Here is an 18,821-nt window from a genome sequence, read left to right on the forward strand (position 1 = left end):
AGGATATCATTTTGTCAAATGCATTCAATTATAAAAGTGGTGATGGGTTAAAAAAAAAAGAAGTTCACTGTCACTAACTTCCACATTTAGCAAAACAGGATAAAGCAATAGTTCAGGTCACTTGTCAAGTCCGAAGGCAGGAGACCAGGACAAAGCATTGTAGATGTCAAACGTCTACAATGTATTTTGTTTTATACCATATTTCTTCAAGAGCTACCCCCCCCCCCCCAATAAATAAATAAAATAATTAAAATCAGAACAAATATGATGTAAATGTATTTATTTAAAAATTTTGTTTTCCCAACCGGCAAATGCCTCTTGGTGCCATCCCAAAGCAGTCAAACCCACGGAACTATTAATAAACTTCACATTTGAATGCAGTATTTGAACACTAAAAACACCAGAGCTTGATTCCTTTCATCCATGATCACTGTGTTGCCTTGGAATTTGTGTGGGAAAACAATAACAACTGTATAACGATCATTCCTGTGACAACCAAAGTGAAGAGGACACAAATTAAACAAAACATCAGGCAGTTTATCTGAAACACTTCAGAGCACAGTACATGTATTTGAGATACTTTACATCATATTTACACACCATCCTTTATTTACTTACCGTGCATCTAGAAAATATTCACAGCGCATCCACTTTTTCCACATTTTGTTATATTCCCGCTCCAACCTGATGGAAGCTTGAAAGGCCAGACTGGCCAAAGTGTGCCTGGCTTGTGGCATCCGAAATAATTGAGGCTGTAATTGCTACCAAATGTGGTATCAATACACTTTTGAGCAGAGGCTATGAATATATATTATATTTATCAGTGTTATTTATTTATTTATTTTTAAATTTGAACACATTTGAAAACATTTTATAAAAACTATTTTCGGGTTGCGAGTATGCATTGCGTGTAGAATTTTCCATCCATCCATCCATTTTCTGTACCGCTTGTCCTCACAAGGGTCGCGGGGGTTGCTGGAGCCTATCCCAGCTGGCTTCGGGCAGTAGGCGGGGTACACCCTGAACTGGTTGCCAGCCAATCGCAGGGCACACAGAGACGAACAACCATACTCACAATCACACCTATGGACAATTTGGAGTGTCCAATTCACCTGTCATGCATGTTTTTGGAATGTGGGAGGAAACCGGAGTACCCGGAGAAAACCCACGCAATGTAGAATGTTATGACGAAAAAAATACATTGTGGAATAAAGACCTAAGATACAAAAATGAGGACAAAGTGAAGCGTTGTAAATACTTCCCAATGGTGCTGAATGCTCATTTGCTTTTTACACGTCAGAATAAAAAACTAGGACTGAATGGTAAAATACTTTTTGCCAACCAAGAAAATGGATACAAAGCAGAATGTTCCTGGAGCAGAGTGCCCCTCAGGTTGTTACTCGGGCTGCTAACATTTTGATCAGCTTGAAGCTTAAATAATGCAAAATGATGATGACCAAGTGACTCTCCCACTTGTTTAATCTTTCGTTTAGGAACTGCGGGGTCCCTTAACCAGACCCTGCTCTTTGCGCATCACGGGCGCGTGGATGCTGCAGTCCCGAGCTTCGCAGAAACCTGGAATGCCAGGGATTCCCAGCATCCCGGTGATGCCCATTGGACCTGGGAACCCTCGGGCGCCACGCGGACCCTCCATGCCGTTTTTGGCTACACCAGGCTCACCCGGAAAACCTAAGGAAATAATAAAAGTGGTCTTAAACGTCTCCTAAAAGCAACAAACAAAAGCTCATTTATCTTTAAATTAAAGTCTTCCGCATCTCTGTTGTTGACGTCACACCACCTAGGGCAGGAAAACCAGCTAGGACACGTCAAAGGATGATCTAATTTTTCATACTTAGTTTTAAATTTTTTTTTAATTAATAGCAAAAATAAATGTAAGTGGCCAGATCCAAGTTTTAACTGGTAATTGTTAGACAGATCAAAGCATAATCAAAATTTCTCTATTTTGGTTCATATTTGATATATTTCTTTATTTCAAACTTTGAAAACCTGTGGGAAAAAGTGGCGAAAGTCATCTTAAAGCTGTGTGCCACCCTTTGAAATAAAACAACCACCAAGATAAGCTAGGTCAGTTGTAACATGTGTGAGCGCTCCATGCACGTCACATCACCATCTTTAGCGGCTAACGGCTAATGCTAGTGCCCATGTTAACGCTACAGAAAATGAGTTGTGTTTTTTTTGTTGAAAATGACCAAAGCAACTTGTTCATAACTATGAAAACATGGTCTCACCGGGGGCCCCTTGTGGTCCATCAAGTCCTTGGAAGCCTTTTCCTGGACCACCTGGAATTCCTTTAGGACCTTTTTTGCCTGCTCATAAAGGCACTTATCAACTTCCACGCATGAAATAAAAATGATTTTGAAAATGAACAAAAAAAAGCTGATGGCAGACCTCGTTCACCCTGTGATCCTTTCTCTCCTTCCAGGCCTCGGTCTCCCTGAACACCGCGGTCTCCCTTGGATCCAGCTTTGCCCACTTTTCCCTACAAGAGACGAAATCAGTGCGTAAATAAATATAAATGATATCATTTATACTTTCTCAAAAAATTTAGCATTTTTGTAATTGAAAATATTTATTCAAAATGTGATTTAAAAAAAAACTGCTATACAAATATAGTTGATATAAAATGAATTATACAAGCAAAAAAACAACAAGGAAATGTTTATTTTACGCTTACTAATGTGCTTTAAAAATTTAAAGTAGCTACTAAAAGTAATGATGTGAACTTAATATTTAATTTATTATATTAAGCAGGATAATTAGACAAGTAATTGAATAAATATAATAGATAATTTAAACATGTAATACATAAATAAATAAATAAAATGTAATTAATGATAAAGTGATCATTTGTAATCTGATAATAAATGCATCATCCATGCAAAAAAAAAAAAAAGAGCCTAAAATATATTTTATCGATTTGTAACTCCTTATTTAAAGATACTTTTAAATGATTCATTATATTTATTTTCCTAATTTATTGTGCTTGTTCTTCAACATATGATAATTTAAGTAACAGTGTGGTTGGGATACAGCCGGCCTTACGGTTTTGCCGTCGGATCCCGGGGGGCCTTTGGCTCCAGGGGGTCCGATCAGCGTGCGATTGTTGATGGGGCAACCCTGCGTGCACTTGGCCCGGATGGAAGCGGCGTACTGCGAGATCTGAGCCGTGACCACGCCGCGGCATAGCTGCAGCACCTGTTCGTCCGATAGCCCGGGACCCTGAAGGCAACATTTGGTCACATTTGCTAACTCAAAAGCGTTTTCCACTTCTGGCTTCCACTTTTTTTCACAAACATTCTGAAATAGCAAACAAGACTTACAGTGGGACCTTGCGCTCCTTTTGGTCCTGCTTGGCCTTTGCCGCCAGGATCTCCGAGGGGGCCTCGAGCCCCCCGGGATCCCGGGATGCCGGGAGGACCCACGGGGCCGGAATTGCCGGTCCGACCGACCAAACCTTTTGGGCCACGCTGGAAAAACGAAGGAGAAAAATTGTGTGCTGAAAAACAATTTGAGTCATATTTATATTCTTTTATTTTTTAACGAAAGATGAGAAATTGTATGTATTGATATTAACAGCCATTTGAGCTTTTATTCGATATCCTTCACAGTGGTCTTATCTGTAACGTCCCCCCGGAGGATGTGTTCCAAAGAAATTAAGTTTTTTTGTGTGTGTTAGGAAAAACTGCCTTTTTGGGGAACTTTTTTTGTGTGACTTAGAAAATTCGGTACATTAAAAAAAAAAAAACTCTTCGAAGTAAACAGTGAAAATAATTTTTCAGCAAATCTCCGCAACCATTTTGGGGAAACCCTTGTTCGACTGGCTTATCAGTTTCAGCTAAAAAATATCCACCAAAAAGCTCACACAGGCCAAAATTCAGTGGGTTTATTCAGTTGATGAGTCAATATTACTGCGATGCTTCAAACAGCATCACTAATCACAACAACTCGACTTAAAAAACAAATTTAACATATGTGAGGAGAGCAGTGTGAGCAGGATAACAAAGATATTTTTTTACAATATGCTCGATTTTAGAGGTGTTGGAAATGCTCATTACAAGATGGCAGCCACTTGTCATGTTGCAACTACTAGTAGGGTCAAGGAGGCTACTAGTGATAGTGACAGATATCTCCTAGTAGGGCCTCGGAAGTGTTACTAGTGCGGCACAGTAGTTTACTACCAAGTAGGCCCAAAGTGGCACTAGTAGTGAAAAAAAAAAAACGTTACAATGGTAAACTTGAAACAAAATGGATGCCACCCGCCTCACCGTAAGGCCACTCAACCATTTGTAACTTTAGCCCAAATTGAACCAGTGTTAATTTTGACAAGAAATTTGAATTTAGTTTTCGTTAGTCTTTTGACTAAAATTAAAGTTTTAGTCATCTGATTGTATTTTAGTTTTAATACAATTTAGTCGACGAAAATAAACAGCAATTTTAGTCGACGAAAAAAAGAGCAATTTTAGTTAACTAAATTGACAGTTTAGTCGATATTTTCCTTCAGCAAACATTTAAACTTTTATACAGAAAATTATAACATACCTATTTGTAACTAGTTTAACACGCAAGGCACATTTAATAAAACGTTGTTACGATGAAACATGTTGAACTGGCAATAATATAACTTTGTTTTCACCTAAATAAAAAAAGTGCATAATTGCTTGAGATTAATTTTACAGCTGCACAATGAATGCTAACATGTTTGAACATTAAATAAAGTGCAGTGAACACTGAACAGTTTCTGAGTGGTTCCACCAGCGTTCCATTCCTTCTGATTGGATTGAGTGAATTTTCGTCACTGTGTTGTTTTCCTTTTCGTTTTAGTCCCTGACGAAATTGTCAATTTTAGTTATCGTTATGGTCTGAATGAATGGCTTGATTCAATTTCGACAAAAATGATGACGAAAGTGTTTCATCGACAAAATTATCACTGAATAGAAGTATTTTCAAATCTTGGAGGTGCAACAGAGAAATCCAAAATCTTTTGAACATGACATTCATCTAAAAAAAAGAATATCTTTGATCTTTCGTTTGTATTCTGTTGAACTTTACAAGCGGGAAACCCTTATGGTAATTTGTGGTTCCAGTGTTTCCGTTTTTGTGTTAGTGACGAGCACACCTCTCCTTTGTCTCCACGATCGCCAACCGCCTCCTGAAAAAGCAGAAACCAAAATCACTCAAGAGTGATGCTTAAGTGTGCCAAACGTACTGAAAAACAGTTTACCTTTTGTCCTTTTTGGCCCTTTGCTCCTTTCCTACCCGTCGCACCCTGCATGCATCAAAGAAAATACAATAATTGAGGACATCATGAGGAGGAAGTCAAAACGAGCAGAATTCCCAGCAGGAAGTTGACATTTATAGTGATGATAATAATATATAGACTACATAGACTACAAATAGCTCTTGATTGTATGACTAGTCTCACCGTGTCACCGTCCGGTCCGGTCTCGCCCTTGGGCCCCTGCAAAACACAGCACACACGTACACACGTACGTTTTGTTGAGCTTGTGCGGTTGTCAGTGTTGTGTCGTGAGTACTCACAAGAGGTCCATGGAGGCCCTTCGGTCCTAGCTTGCCAGGTATCCCAGCATCCCCTTGCTCACCTCCAGGACCCTGATGGAAGGACCAGAATTATTATTTTTTAAATCATTCATTGTAAATATCAGGACAAATGTATATAAGAATAAAGAAAGCTTATTAAGTTTTGAGAAAATACTGGAATACCAATAGGTGGTAAAAACTACATGAAAGCTCCAACTTGTATAATATGATGCATAAATGCCGTAAACAGTATAGATGTGCTTACTTGGCCTCACTCAGCCTCAGGAATCAAACTTATAACATGCGTTGCAGCGCTCACTCACCACAGAGCCAATCCTGCCTCGAGGTCCTCCAACGCCGCGCTCCCCTTTGCCGCCCTGCAACAGTCAATATAACCGCTTCAGTGTCACGCTGAAATCGGTGAGTGCATAAAGTGGCTTTGTCACCTTAGTCCCGAAGAAACCTGGCTCTCCCATCAGTCCCGGGACACCAATGGGACCCTGAGAGGACACACGTGATGACATAGGTGAGAAGCTGATTGTGCAAATTGTACCAGGTGGCAATTTTTTTGTGTGCTCAAGAGAATGGATATTTAAAAGTGGTTATTTTACTAATTTATTTATTTATTTAATTTTAATTAAATTACTTAACCGAGTATTTAATTAGATACATTAGTAATAAATACATTGTACTTAACCAGTTTTAGGGAAAAACTGCTTTAAAAAAAAAGCAACACATTTGTACAGGACTCAAGATAATGTAAATGCTCAGTGGGCCATACTTTGCCCAGTTTAGGTCTATACATTTATATACACACTCACATCTTCTCCGGGGTCACCATCGCTGCCTGGAATGCCGCCAAGACCTCTGGTACCCTGACAAAGAGATAATGTGTTTGTTTTATCATTTTAATAACTGCACAGTAGGAATCCTTCAATGCATAGTCTACACTCATGTCACCAAAGAGCCGATTATTGGATTCCGTGGAAACTATTTCAGCTGTTTCCATGACCAAGAGAGACATGCAAGTGTGACAAATATTTGTGACAAGTGTGCGTTAGTTAAAAAATTTTTTTTTAACACAATTAACGTGTGTGCAATGTAAAATTTTTGCTCTGATTGTGGCGCTACATTAATAAGTCAGTGAAATGTACTGGAGTAAATAGTAGAATTAAATCCAAATACTAGATAATTATGTTTAGTGTCATTTCACAGAAATAGAAAGGGAAATTACTTTACAAAAAAAAAAAAGCCCCAGCTTTGTTTCGGTGTCTTAGCGTGAATTGAAACTAACATTCAAAGCTTCCCAAAATTAATTTGTGTATATCAAAATAACTTCATCTACTTGGTGGTGTGACATCCTTGTGACTAACCGACACACTTAGTCATAAACTGTGATTCCTTTGTTTTTCTACTAAAACCATAGCAAAAGTGTCAACTTGATTTTATATATTGATTTAATAAGTCACACCATTAAAAAAATTTTTTTTACGCCCTGTACAAAGGATCATCGCTATTTCAGTATACATGTATCTGTTATGTTGATGGGTGCCTCATAACGAAAGTGAAATCTCCACACTGACACGAAAAGAGTTCGGACAGTAAAAACAATGATAACTACGAGCTATACTTGCTATAAAATTGACTTCTTTATCGCGCATGTCTTCCGGCAAAAGTTAAGTAAATGCTCGGTATGCCATTTATACAGGTAAATGATATCATATACTTTATATTAACAGTCTAAACTTCGGATATAGAGTTTGGCGACAAACAAAATACATTGTAGATGTTTAACATAACGCTCTGTTCTGTTCTCCTGCCATAGGGCTCTTCATCTTGTTTGTCATAATGTCCTCTTTGTTTGACGGACTAAAATCAATAAGGGGCTCATGTGAACAACAGACATACAGTATTGTACTTGAATCCGCTTGTCCATGTACAGAGGGAAAACATACAATAAATGATAATGACAGATAATTAGTAGGTACCTTTGGTCCACCGGGCCCGCGGCCACCGATCTGGCCGGGATAACCCTGAGGGGAACAAAGAAGAAAATATTCAGATAGAATAAATTAATAAATGTCATTTAAATATATTGAATACATGTGTTTCGTCTAATTAATGAAGGATTAAAAAAATGAAGTACAGTGGCGCCTTGAGATAGTGCCTCGATTTCAGTGCCTTGCTTAGACCACCACCGAAAGGCAGTAAATAAATGAAGCTGTTCCTAATTTTGTCTCAGATTCCATACAAGTGTTTCAAATGCAAGTGTATAAAAAAACATGACAAATTCCAGGTGAAAAGCGAGGACGTGTGCGAGATGTCCTACATTGTATCCTCGGTCGCCGATGTCTCCTGGGAATCCAGGCGCTCCAGTCTGGCCCTGCAGGATATGACAAGACAGTGAGAACTCAATGGCGACCTCTACTGGCCAACATCATTTACAAGATTTCTCCTTCTCCTCCTGACATAAGCTTTAATCTTTCAATTCCTCTTTAATTACCTTGCGTCCATTTGGTCCTTCAACTCCCACTTTGCCCTCTTCACCCACGGAACCCTGGATAGAAAAATATATCATGCTTGACAAATATAAGTAAAGGTTGCGTTTGCAGTTCAAGCTCCTTGCAAGATTTTAATGTAGCATCACTTACGTACGTAACGTGCATTGTATAAAAGTCACCGTTAGATACAGCTACTAGGTTGGTAACTTGGCTTATTCATGTTGGGCATTTTCCAATGTATATATACAAAAGTCCCCCTTTTATGGAAGAATATTTCTGCCACACCAGAAAAAAACAAAGTTCATCAGATTTTTACCTTGGGACCTTTACCTCCCCTTGATCCCGGAGTGCCAGAATCACCACGAGAACCCTAAATAAACAAAATGATACAACTTTTGACTTTTATATTAAAATCATATTGATTGATTGATCAATTGGGGTTCCTTACAGTGTTACCGGGCCCTCCGACTCCTCCTCGTGGTCCCTCCATGCCGGCGTCACCCTACAAACAGGAAGAGTCATGTGACCCCTGACGGTCAAAATTGTGAAGATGGAAGGGTTTAGATGTCCCTGTTGTCAAGGGCTTTATGCCCCCTAGTAGAGTCGCCCGAGGCTAAGTGAGGGGACCAGACAAAGCATGGCTCAGAACCATTGATTAAAAAAAAAAAAAAGGACCACATTCTTCCATTTCTTGGAAGCAGGTCACCGTTCTGGAGATGGGGCTCGATAATTCTGACTATTCTGCCTATGCTCAAGCAGCTCAGCATAACCTCCCTTTTTGGATTCTTTGGAGTGGCTTCTGGGGAGCACTCCCACTGGGGACTCCCTTGTTCCACTGGGGGACTTCATCTGCTCAAGGACTGAGGCCTTGAAAGGACGCGAGTCTATAAATTAATGAACTGCATCTAGTAAAGTTCTCATTTTGTGAAAGATAAGCACCTGCAAGAACTGGTTCAAACCGTCACTTGTTGATGGTATCGTTAATCTCGAAAAGCGGTTAGAACTCCCCCAACCCGCTGTACCAGAAAGGGCGTGTGGAAACGTATAAAGAGAAAGTGAGCACTGAAATTGGGGCTCATTCTGCTTTACTTGTTGAAAGAGACCAGCGCTTTGCAATTCCTTGGCGTACAACTTTCCGATTTTCCAATTACAATATTGAACTTACTATTGGTTCTTTTAATTGACCCCTCCACTAGGGATGGGCGAGTACCGATACCAGGTACTGTAATGGCACCGGGCCGATACCCGTCCTTATTTCAAGGTATCGGTACTTGTAAAACTCTTGTGGCCATTTTAGGAGCAGGAACTAGAAATTAGAAATCATTCATTTGATGCATTTCGAAGGAACGAAGTTCGTCCAAGCAGTAGAATAGCTCTGTACACTTTTTGCATAATCTCAGGGATGTCAAGGTGTGTTTTACCTTCAGACCTGGCTGTCCAGGCTGACCCCGGGTACCCATAAGTCCTGGTTCTCCCTGGTAAAAACAAACAAACAAATATAACAGTAACAACATCAATATTTTTTTGACAAACGCCTTTTCTAGCCTATTACTCACCATGCCCCCGTCGAAACCTGAACCTCCGTCTTCACCTTCAGGGCCAGGATCACCCTGAAATCAAAGAGCAAACATAGATACAAACAAACAAAAAATAGTCCACCTTTTGCTGTTTATTTGCTATCACATTATTATTACGTGGCAAGTGAGTGTATTTATGTTAAAATACTTAAAAACACTGTATTTTTTTTTTAGACTGTAATTTAACTTGATCACTTTCCTTTACATTTACTATCAGTTATGGTTTCCATAGCAACATAATCTCCATCAGCCACATTTTGAGTTACTCACCATGGAGCCAGCATCTCCTCTTCGGCCTTGCACTCCTTTTGTTCCTTTATAACCCTAAAACACAACTCAGTACTTTATTTCACCTCATTTTGACTTCCTTTATAATCATTATTTGGAGTTTTTCATTGGACAGTGATGATATATTGATGATTTTGGAGAGTCACCTCTCTGCCTTGCAATCCTGGCGCTGCCATTTTACCCTGCAGGCCTCGCAAGCCCTATAAGGAAGTGAGGAGCGCAAATAAGTCTTCTGATGGGCCTCTCTTCTAGAAGCCTCTATCAAGGGCGCTTTGCCACGCGAGTACCTTGGGTCCAGCAAAGCCGGCGAATCCCGGCTCTCCGGGTTCACAATCGCACTCGGTGGGACCCTCCTCACCGAGGGCTGCGTCGCCACCCGACTCCTCCGAGGACCCGGTGTCAGGTCCTTGGTGCTTGAACGGGACCTGAGATGGTGAAATGTTTTTTCTTTCCATGGGCATGTTAGTTTTTGCCAGAATTTAATGGCAAACATATTTACGCATCTTGTCTATACATAAGTAGCATGTGTGATCTACTTAGCATGTTTACTATGTCTTTCCACTGAACTAGTATCAATAGCAGTGATACCAGTTGCTATTATACTACCATTTTCTTTTAAAATTTTGAATTGATATTGGGATCTAGGATAATCCCCAACCCCACCCCCGCACCCACCTTCCTTCGTCCCAGCTTGTCCTTCTTGGCATAGTGCGACTCTGTTGTAGTGATGTAGGGGAAGGCGTCCTCTGTGATCATGGTGACCTGGGTGGGGGCGGGCTCGTAGGGGTCGTAATCATCCTCCTCGGGATTCTGGTCCTCGTCATAGCCATGGGAGGACTCTGGTGGAGATGACAATGTCTGTTAGTTTGAGGTTCACTCAACAGTGGCCACTCTGGAGCACCTTTCACACATCCTGCAAAATAGCCGCAAGCGCCTTGACAGAACATTTGGCATTTATCTGACTTTTCCCCTTTAACAGAACTCAGAAAAACATCCTATTTAGGCACATTTTCACACAGCATCAAGACATCCCTGATTCAGATAACTTAATGTATAAAATCCTTTGCCGGACAGCGACAATTGCTTTCAACACAATAGTTTAAATATCAAATCTGTGAGCTGCCTTTCTGGCTTTGATACCACCATTAAAGCTGTAAAATTTGGTAGCCTGCCTACCTTTCATGCAGAACAATGAACTCAGCTTTATTCATAAAGCAATTTTAAAACACCCGAAACAAAGCGTTGTAAAAAAAAATCAAAATCAAACAACATATAAAAAACAATTAAACAAGTTAAAAAACATTAAAACACTAAAACAGGTCAAAAGTCTCATACTGAATTGAAACCATCCATCCATCTATTTTCTAAACTGCTTATTCCTCACAAGGGTCGCGGGGGACGCTGGAGCCTATCCCAGCTGGCTTCAGGCAATAGGCAGGGTACACCCTCAACTCAATCCAGGGCACACAAAGACGAACAACCATTCACACTCACAATCACACATAGGGACAATTTAGAGTGTTCAATTAACCTGCATGTCTTTGGAAGGTGGGAGGAAGCCGGAGAACCCGGAGAAAACCCACGCAGGCACAGCGAGAACATGCAAACTCCACCCAGGAAGGCCGAAGCCCGGACTTGATCTCACATCCTTTGCACTGGGAGGCGGATGTGCTAACCAGTCATCCACCATACCGCCTGAATTGAAACCAACAGAATAAAAATGGGTTTTAAGTTGAGTTTTTTTTTTTTTAATGACAGGGCTTCACTAAATGTGCAAAATGGGGTAATTCCACAGCTTTGGACCAGCAACTAAAAAAGTTGTATGCCTTCTGAGTCTCCGCATGGACTTTGATACCTCCAGACGCAGTTGGTCATGCAGCTGACCTGAGGCACCAGGCAAAGTGGGGGCGTGACAATTTAATTTTATTTGATTTTTGAATTTTTTGTTATTAAAAACACTGCAGTGTTTTCCTCCAGGCTTATCGGTGCAAATACATTTTGGGTCTAATTTTGCATAAATTCACCTTCTGCATCTTCAAAGCACTTATGACTTTTGTCCACCTAAAAGTCATGTGACTGACCTGGCTGGGGGGGCCTCAAGTGGTCATAGCGGTCGAGGATCGAGCCTTCAAAGGTGTGATCCTCACCTGTACATATAAGCCAAACATACTGTAAATGATTAGTTCATCAATCTGATGCATCCAAAACACGATATCCGTCAAGAGCATCGGCCCAGACCCGAGTGGTTCCCGGAATATTCCTCCTGGCAGAGAGCGCAGACGACGCAAAGCAGCAGGACGAGCAGCATCCAGGGCGAGGACGCCTGCAACCAAACAGAGAACATGCTAAACCTCGCCTCGCCTCACATGTGCAACTAAACATGAGAACTTTAGGAGTGTGTTTACATTTGCATTTAGACAAAAAAGGGCATTTTTTCCCAAAGAGGAAGCACTTATTTCCACATCATCTCTTAAATTGCTTAAGTATGTACTTGTAAAAAAAAGAAGCTTCAAAGTTGTTTGGTTTTTGGAGATATACTGTAAAACAAATCCCAGATAGAACACCTAGGAAGCCTTAAAAAAAGGAACTTTGGATTAGAAGCTCATTTTAGCATTTTTTTCCATTGGCTATCCTGCAAAACTGCTGTCTGAAGAGTTGACTGTTCAACTTGCAACCAATCGTATCCAACGATGGGCGGGACTAATTTGCATATGACTGAAAAATGGCACAGAACAAAAAGCCTAAAAGCAGATGTAGAAAGTGGACTAACATATTCAAATCAGGTACAAGTGAAATTACTTTGATGAGTGTTTAAAAACATTTCAAATATGTTCAGACTAGTAAATGTTCATTTTTAATGCAGGCAGAGGGTGCTGTTTACTGCCAAGTCTCTCAAACTGTTTTTTATTTTTTATTATCAAATAAAAGATTAACCTAAATACACATAAAGTCAGATGACAATAGTAATAGAAAAAAAATATTGTAATATAATAAGTGCTCTCATCACACTGTTTCAAGGTACATCTTGCTCGTATGAGTTTTTGTATTTGGACTAAAATGTAAATATAAATTGCAAATTCATTCTCCTGCTGAAAATATGAATGCTTGATTTTTATTTTCATAAAAATAAATTTTGGCATTTATCCGACTTTGCCCCTCAATTTTATTTTTTATTTCCTTCGAGGGATTTGGTCTGGATAATACATGGATGTTGTTTGATGCTTGCTTATTCTTGAACATTTAACTGTGTGTGGGAGAAAGCAATTATTATTATTTTTTTAATCATCTTAAATATAAGCACATAAACTATTTTTGCCATTGAAGGGTGACGTAGAACCAAGTCAGATGACCCCACTGGACCCCAAGGCAAGCAAGGTGACAGAAATTGAATTAATTATTTCCTTGTTTTCTTTTCCATGTCTACTTTTAACATTATTTATGAAGGAAAATGCTCATTCTACTTTGGGTTCACATTTTTTTTAAACCTGCAAATTGTCTTTGAACCACAAAGTAAAGCCTACTATTTAATCTACAAATAAATTAATGTTGAGGGGAAAAAGGGATATTACTTATTTTGGGAGTTACGTTGTTAGTAGTCTATAGAACAACATAATCTCTAAAATATATCTATAAATAGCAAAAACTGAGGAACTGATTATTATGCAGTAGTCTTTTATTTTTTTCTGTCTGCCATGAATAAAATCGTGTGATGACGGTGTACTGTAAAACTGCAATTTCTACTCATTATGGTACTAATAAAGGATTCTTCTATTCGACTTGTGTCTTTTACATGCTATAAAACTCCATATTTAAAACAAAATTCCTAAACAAATGTTCAGTGCACATTTCTATTACCTAAAGAAGCATTACCGCTTGTTAAAACAAACAAACAATTAAAGCAGATTTTTAGCAACCTCAATTGACATTTCCTTTGTTCTCCTCTGCTCTTTGAGGTCTGCTGAGCCATCACAGGGCCGGACTGTCACACTCACCTTGTCACTGGAAGCTCTCATGGTGTTGCACGGCAAGTCCTCTCAAAACACTCCACGCTGCAGACAGGGAAAAAGCACCAAAACAAAGCAGCTATGATGCTGGCTTAGGTGGTCCTCACTGCATGATTCACCTGGGTCGGTTGCCCCCCTGGAAGCTCGTGCCTCTGGCTCTCTGCAGGAGCCCTCAGGTTCCCAGGAGGCTGGCGGGACCCTCACCGGTGTCTCTCGTCCAATACGTCTTCTTCTCAACAGGGTGAGAAATACCTGAGGCAGAGTCCGGCATCGGGAGAGTAGAAGGAGCGGACACAGGAGAAGAAACGTGAGCAGTTCGAGGTCATGCAGGTGTTTGCAGCCAGAAGCTTGGAGAATAAATACATCATTGCTAAAAATGTCTGCGAGGGAGAATGTTCACCTAAATTCAACTATTTCAACCAAATATTACAGAAAAAGACTATAAAAAGAGCCCATTTCAATAAAATGCTTAACTGCCACATTCTTGTACTGCATTGTGCAGCTTTTATAACTGTAGCACATATTTTCGATTTATTACCTGTAATAGGATATGAGAGATGTTTTTTTTAGTTATAGCTTGTTTTATACATGAATATCAATAAATGACTCGAGTGAAACATAAGTGAAGGGTGACCTCTGAACCTGCTCTGCTGTGACACGGCAGTCCAACATTCCGTGGCTTTAGCTGGAAAAACTCCGCCAGGAGATGAGAGCTGAGCATGATCACGCTGATAAAAAGACAAGAATGGCACATTTTATATTTTTACTCTAATAAGCTCGCTATACACATAAAATATGTCTGTACATTTTTAAAACGTAATTCAACTCACACAAATTACTATCAAGCGTTACCGGACGTAGTACCAGCACAAACTGCGAGGGGCAGCTATTGAAAAAATAACAAAGCTAGGCTAGCTGTTAGCATAATAGTTAATTCGAATACGTTGCCAGTTATATGCGAATTCTTTACATTGTCGTTCCTATTGTGGGAAAAATACTTGAGGGGAAATATGAGAAAAACACTCAACTCGTGAAATTACGGCTCCATTCCGGGGTTTGTATTGGGAACTAAGACTTTTTTTTCTTTCGGTTTATGGACATACTGTACACGGTTAATTGTCCATCTCGTGATGCTTCACCTGACCAAAAGTCTTTCTTCTGATTGGATGATATCCAAAGCAGCGCCGAAGTGTAATTTTGTAACGGGCAACAACAATACAACATACTCATATATTAACCATCAATATATATATATATATTTACACTGATTTATTTTACATTTACATCTATTTATAAACATCAAGTATCTCAACAACAACAAATAGTTACAGTTAAAAAAAAAAAAAGTGCCATGTTGCTGTTGCAAAAACTTTATTGACATGAGTTATCTGGTCAGGAACTTTCACTCCTGCCTCGCTCTTTCCTTTTCTTCTTCTTCTTGCTGTTGTGGTGTCTGTCCCCTGGAGAGCGAGAATCCCTGTGGCGATCCAGACATACGATAAATATAATGACATATTGTGGAATTCTGACATCCTTGTAATCATATTAGGAAAACTTCACCTTTTCCTTTTATTCTTTTTGCTTCTTTCTTTGTCACGACTCTTCTCGTGGCTACGGTGGCGTCGGGTCCGTGATCGACGGGACTCTGAGGACCTGGATCGCCGTTCATCCAGCTGACGCTTGCTGCACACAAATAGGCACGAAATGAACATGTGGACCATCGCTTTTAGGGTAAAAAGTAGATAAAAGAACCTTTGTGATGTTCCTTCTCTGGCCTCATCCTCAACTTCTTCTTCTTTTTCCTGATTATCCTCTTCATGCTCATCCTTCCACTGTTTGGCCAACTCCTCGGAGTGGACCTGAATGACTTCTCTGATAACCTGTGAGGCGATACAATTGTTTCAGCCTCATAAAAATGACTTCTGACTTCACACCTGGGGGCTTGTACCTCAGTGTAGGACTTCTTGGTAATGTGAACATTCTTGGCGCGGTAGGACTGCCGCCGCCTCTTGTAGTCCCGCATCTCCGCCATCAGCTCCAGATGAGTCTTTGGCTCATTCTGTTGTTCAGCTGTCACGAAACGCAGATGCATTTCCAATATTTTCCAAAAGTTCATCTTGTATCTTAGTTTTTATGAAAATTGGACTAAATGCTCTATTGTTGTAAAAAAAATCAATAACATTTAAGTTAAAACTTCTTTTTTTTTAAGTAGAAGCACTGATTCAGCACCTTTACTTAGGTTAAAAAAAAAAGTACAGAATCTGAAATGTACTCAAGTATTTTTTTTTAAGTTAATCTGCTTTGATAACGGTGGCACAATGAAAAAAATAAATCAGATTCTATGCTATCAAAACAAAATGTTCTAATAGCTTTGATAACAATGTGAGCTAACACACAAATTGCTACCTTAGCCAGTCATTACAACTAAAATAATTAACTTTACAATTCTCCATTTACACTTTTTATGAAAAAACACACAAAAAACGTGACAAACCTATTTTGACAACAGAACACAAATTACCAATTTTCAAATGCAGGGAAAAAAAGAGAAATAACTATTCAAGTAAAGTACCGATACCTGAAAAATCTACTTAAGTACATTAAAAAAGTATTTGTATTTCTGCTCATGTCTTACCCTTCTTCAGCTTGGACACCAGATCTACATAAAGCTCATCGTTGCCCGAGGCAGCGACAGCCTTCTCTTGATTGAGGACGCCGATCACGTGGTCGTACAGCGCCAACCGGTCGGCCACAGTGAGGTCACACACAGCTCGCTTGTGGTTCTGCGGCACGTCCACGGGCTCGTAGGAGTATTGACCTGATGGAACACAAGAGATTAGACGCAGAAAAAAAAAAAAAAGTCAATTGAAAGCCCTAATTCTGTCATCTTAAATTAAAACTAACTGAACATAGTGTGTAAGATAAGACTTTTTAATAGCTTGTATACAAATAGCTGTGTGTCTGGAGTGCCTATTCACCCATCAAGCGTGAGTTCATGTATATATTTTGTTATCTGTTTTTCCCCCCACAGTTTGGCTACATAACTCAACCCTCACACAGTGTTTCTCTGCCCATGAATTGGGAGCTAGGCCAGCTAAAGAGGCTCAATTTTCAAGCGATAGTTGCCAAAGTATAATTTGGTGGCTTTGAGTGGGCTCTGTTCATTTGCAGTGTCTCCAATAACACCACAAAAGGTGGCTAAATTTGTTGCGACTAGCTTTTTACGAAAAATAGTCAGAGAGGGGTCAGAAGAGTCGCTAAGTTGGCAACACAATATCCTTCGCTTAGTCGCAATGCCCCATCCTCAGTTGGGTGATTCTTTATACTTTGAAAAAAGAATGTCAGACACCTTTCATTAAAACAACTGGCAACTCGTTTAAATCGTGAAAAATATGTGCAGTATTTCTCCTTTAATTGGAGCCACTTATGAAAGCAAACATTAAAGGTGTGGCAAAGCAGCCATTATTAATTAGACAGGGCTTTGGCTTTGTTAAATAAAGCTCCTCCTCTAAACTCAACAGTTACTTGGCACCAAAAGCGAGACTTTACTTACTTACTAATTGATCTGCACTGTTTGGTAGAATCACAATAGGCCCAGTTTTGAACAGTACTAGGTCGGTACCTTGCCAGAAGACACCCTCCATCTTCATGAGTGGAGCAGCAGACCTGGCCTGTAGGATCACCTGGTTCTGAAGGCTTTTGTCTGTGGGAATTAAAACAGTAGCTCATGATATAACTACAAATAATAATAATCTTTTTTTTTTCTTTTTTTTAAAATCACCATTAACGTGTTCTGCTCAGAAAAGTCCTCACTCACCCATCGGAAAGCTGCGGACGCTAGTGTTGACGTATGACGCTGAAGTGTCGCACATTTCCGCCTGCAAGATAGTTCATGTTATTTTCCTACACGCAACCACAAGGGAAAGATGACACAGTAAAATGGTGTCACCTGCTCCTCGGCCGAGTAGCCCATCTTTGTGAGGTAACACGAAGCTTTGTGCCTCTCCATGCTGCGCACGGGGATGCGGTGGCTGGAATTATAGGGACACAGCTCCATGGGTTCCTGATTAAAACACAATCACATGACATGAACAAAAATAAGTTCTTATTAAGACAGACATAAATCTAGTTGCTTTCTGGATAGTATTCCTCTTAGTTGCAATTCTGTGGTTGAATTTCATCCCGACATCTGGATTTTGGCCTTTTTTATTACAGCTTCCCCTCCACCCGAACCTTCCTTTCTGCTCAGAAAGGGGGCTAAAAATGTAATGAGGCTGCTACGGTGGAGGTTTGAACATTTTGCGACTTTGAAAAGTCAATTTCAGTGAGTCACTCTCTATTTATTTTAACATTGTATAGCATTAGCATCATATCCTGTGATTAATGTTGCCCGCTCGGCATTGCAGCCTTGTCATCTTGGAAGTGGGATCCTTAACTTGGTTTTCTTGGGCCAGATGAAGGAGTTATGCTCTTGATTTTAGTACTACCACTTGTGAAGCCCTTTGAGGCTTTATAAATAAACTTGATGCCTCGAGATTGTTGTCGTTTTAGTAACTAGCTGTTATTACGGTTACCTTATCCGGGTCGTAGTCCCGCGACCATCCCAGCGTATCGTACATGTCTTGTATCTGCTTCTGACAATGATCGGTAAACTCCACCAACTCCTGCAGGCATTCCATTCGCTCCCGCAGTGTTGCAGATTTCAGAGAGTCTGACATTTTAGTAGCTATCGGGCCAAAGAAACAGAGAAACTCAATTTAAAAAAAATCACCACTCTTCGATTCCTGTTGACACAAAGCCTGCCATCTTTCATCTTCCTTGTGTGAGTTACAATCATACTTGGTTATTCAGCACGCCATCTACAGGATTTGTTCTCAATTACAGGCCAGGTG

At 39.9% G+C, this 18,821-nt stretch overlaps 2 protein-coding genes across 8 annotated transcripts; both read right to left on the bottom strand.

Annotated features, from left to right (window-relative positions):
- Positions 1 to 516: 516 nt before the first annotated feature.
- Positions 517 to 15,148, bottom strand: LOC147172569 (uncharacterized). 7 transcript variants are annotated; one of them, XM_086077436.1, is made up of 29 exons: positions 14,760 to 15,148; positions 14,572 to 14,657; positions 14,134 to 14,181; positions 13,918 to 13,974; positions 12,164 to 12,248; positions 12,007 to 12,072; positions 10,601 to 10,764; positions 10,213 to 10,350; positions 10,072 to 10,125; positions 9,908 to 9,961; positions 9,617 to 9,670; positions 9,482 to 9,535; positions 8,509 to 8,562; positions 8,377 to 8,430; positions 8,063 to 8,116; positions 7,889 to 7,942; positions 7,548 to 7,592; positions 6,381 to 6,434; positions 6,006 to 6,059; positions 5,883 to 5,936; positions 5,560 to 5,631; positions 5,444 to 5,479; positions 5,243 to 5,287; positions 5,138 to 5,170; positions 3,342 to 3,488; positions 3,064 to 3,240; positions 2,410 to 2,500; positions 2,250 to 2,327; positions 517 to 1,689 (listed from the first exon to the last, which is right to left on the bottom strand). In XM_086077436.1, the coding sequence occupies exons 4-29, from the start codon at positions 13,936 to 13,938 to the stop codon at positions 1,490 to 1,492; spliced, it is 1,992 nt and encodes a 663-aa protein (XP_085933562.1). In that variant the 5' UTR covers positions 13,939 to 13,974; positions 14,134 to 14,181; positions 14,572 to 14,657; positions 14,760 to 15,148; the 3' UTR covers positions 517 to 1,489. The 7 variants fall into 7 exon arrangements, with proteins under 7 accessions (XP_085933562.1, XP_085933560.1, XP_085933559.1 ...); XM_086077434.1 differs by having other exon boundaries at positions 14,049 to 14,181; XM_086077433.1 differs by having other exon boundaries at positions 13,918 to 14,181; positions 14,958 to 15,148.
- A 135-nt stretch (positions 15,149 to 15,283) lies between these two features.
- snrnp48 (small nuclear ribonucleoprotein 48 (U11/U12)) lies at positions 15,284 to 18,762 on the bottom strand. The gene is made up of 9 exons (XM_086077442.1): positions 18,504 to 18,762; positions 17,879 to 17,992; positions 17,747 to 17,807; positions 17,552 to 17,632; positions 16,565 to 16,747; positions 15,878 to 15,999; positions 15,682 to 15,809; positions 15,490 to 15,612; positions 15,284 to 15,406 (listed from the first exon to the last, which is right to left on the bottom strand). Exons 1-9 carry the CDS (start codon positions 18,645 to 18,647, stop codon positions 15,322 to 15,324), a joined length of 1,041 nt encoding a protein of 346 aa, XP_085933568.1. The 5' UTR covers positions 18,648 to 18,762; the 3' UTR covers positions 15,284 to 15,321.
- Positions 18,763 to 18,821: the final 59 nt, after the last annotated feature.

Source organism: Leptonotus elevatus, chromosome 6 (assembly GCF_054856555.1).
Source record: "Leptonotus elevatus isolate MCC_2025b chromosome 6, RoL_Lele_1.0, whole genome shotgun sequence".
NCBI lineage: Eukaryota > Metazoa > Chordata > Actinopteri > Syngnathiformes > Syngnathidae > Leptonotus > Leptonotus elevatus.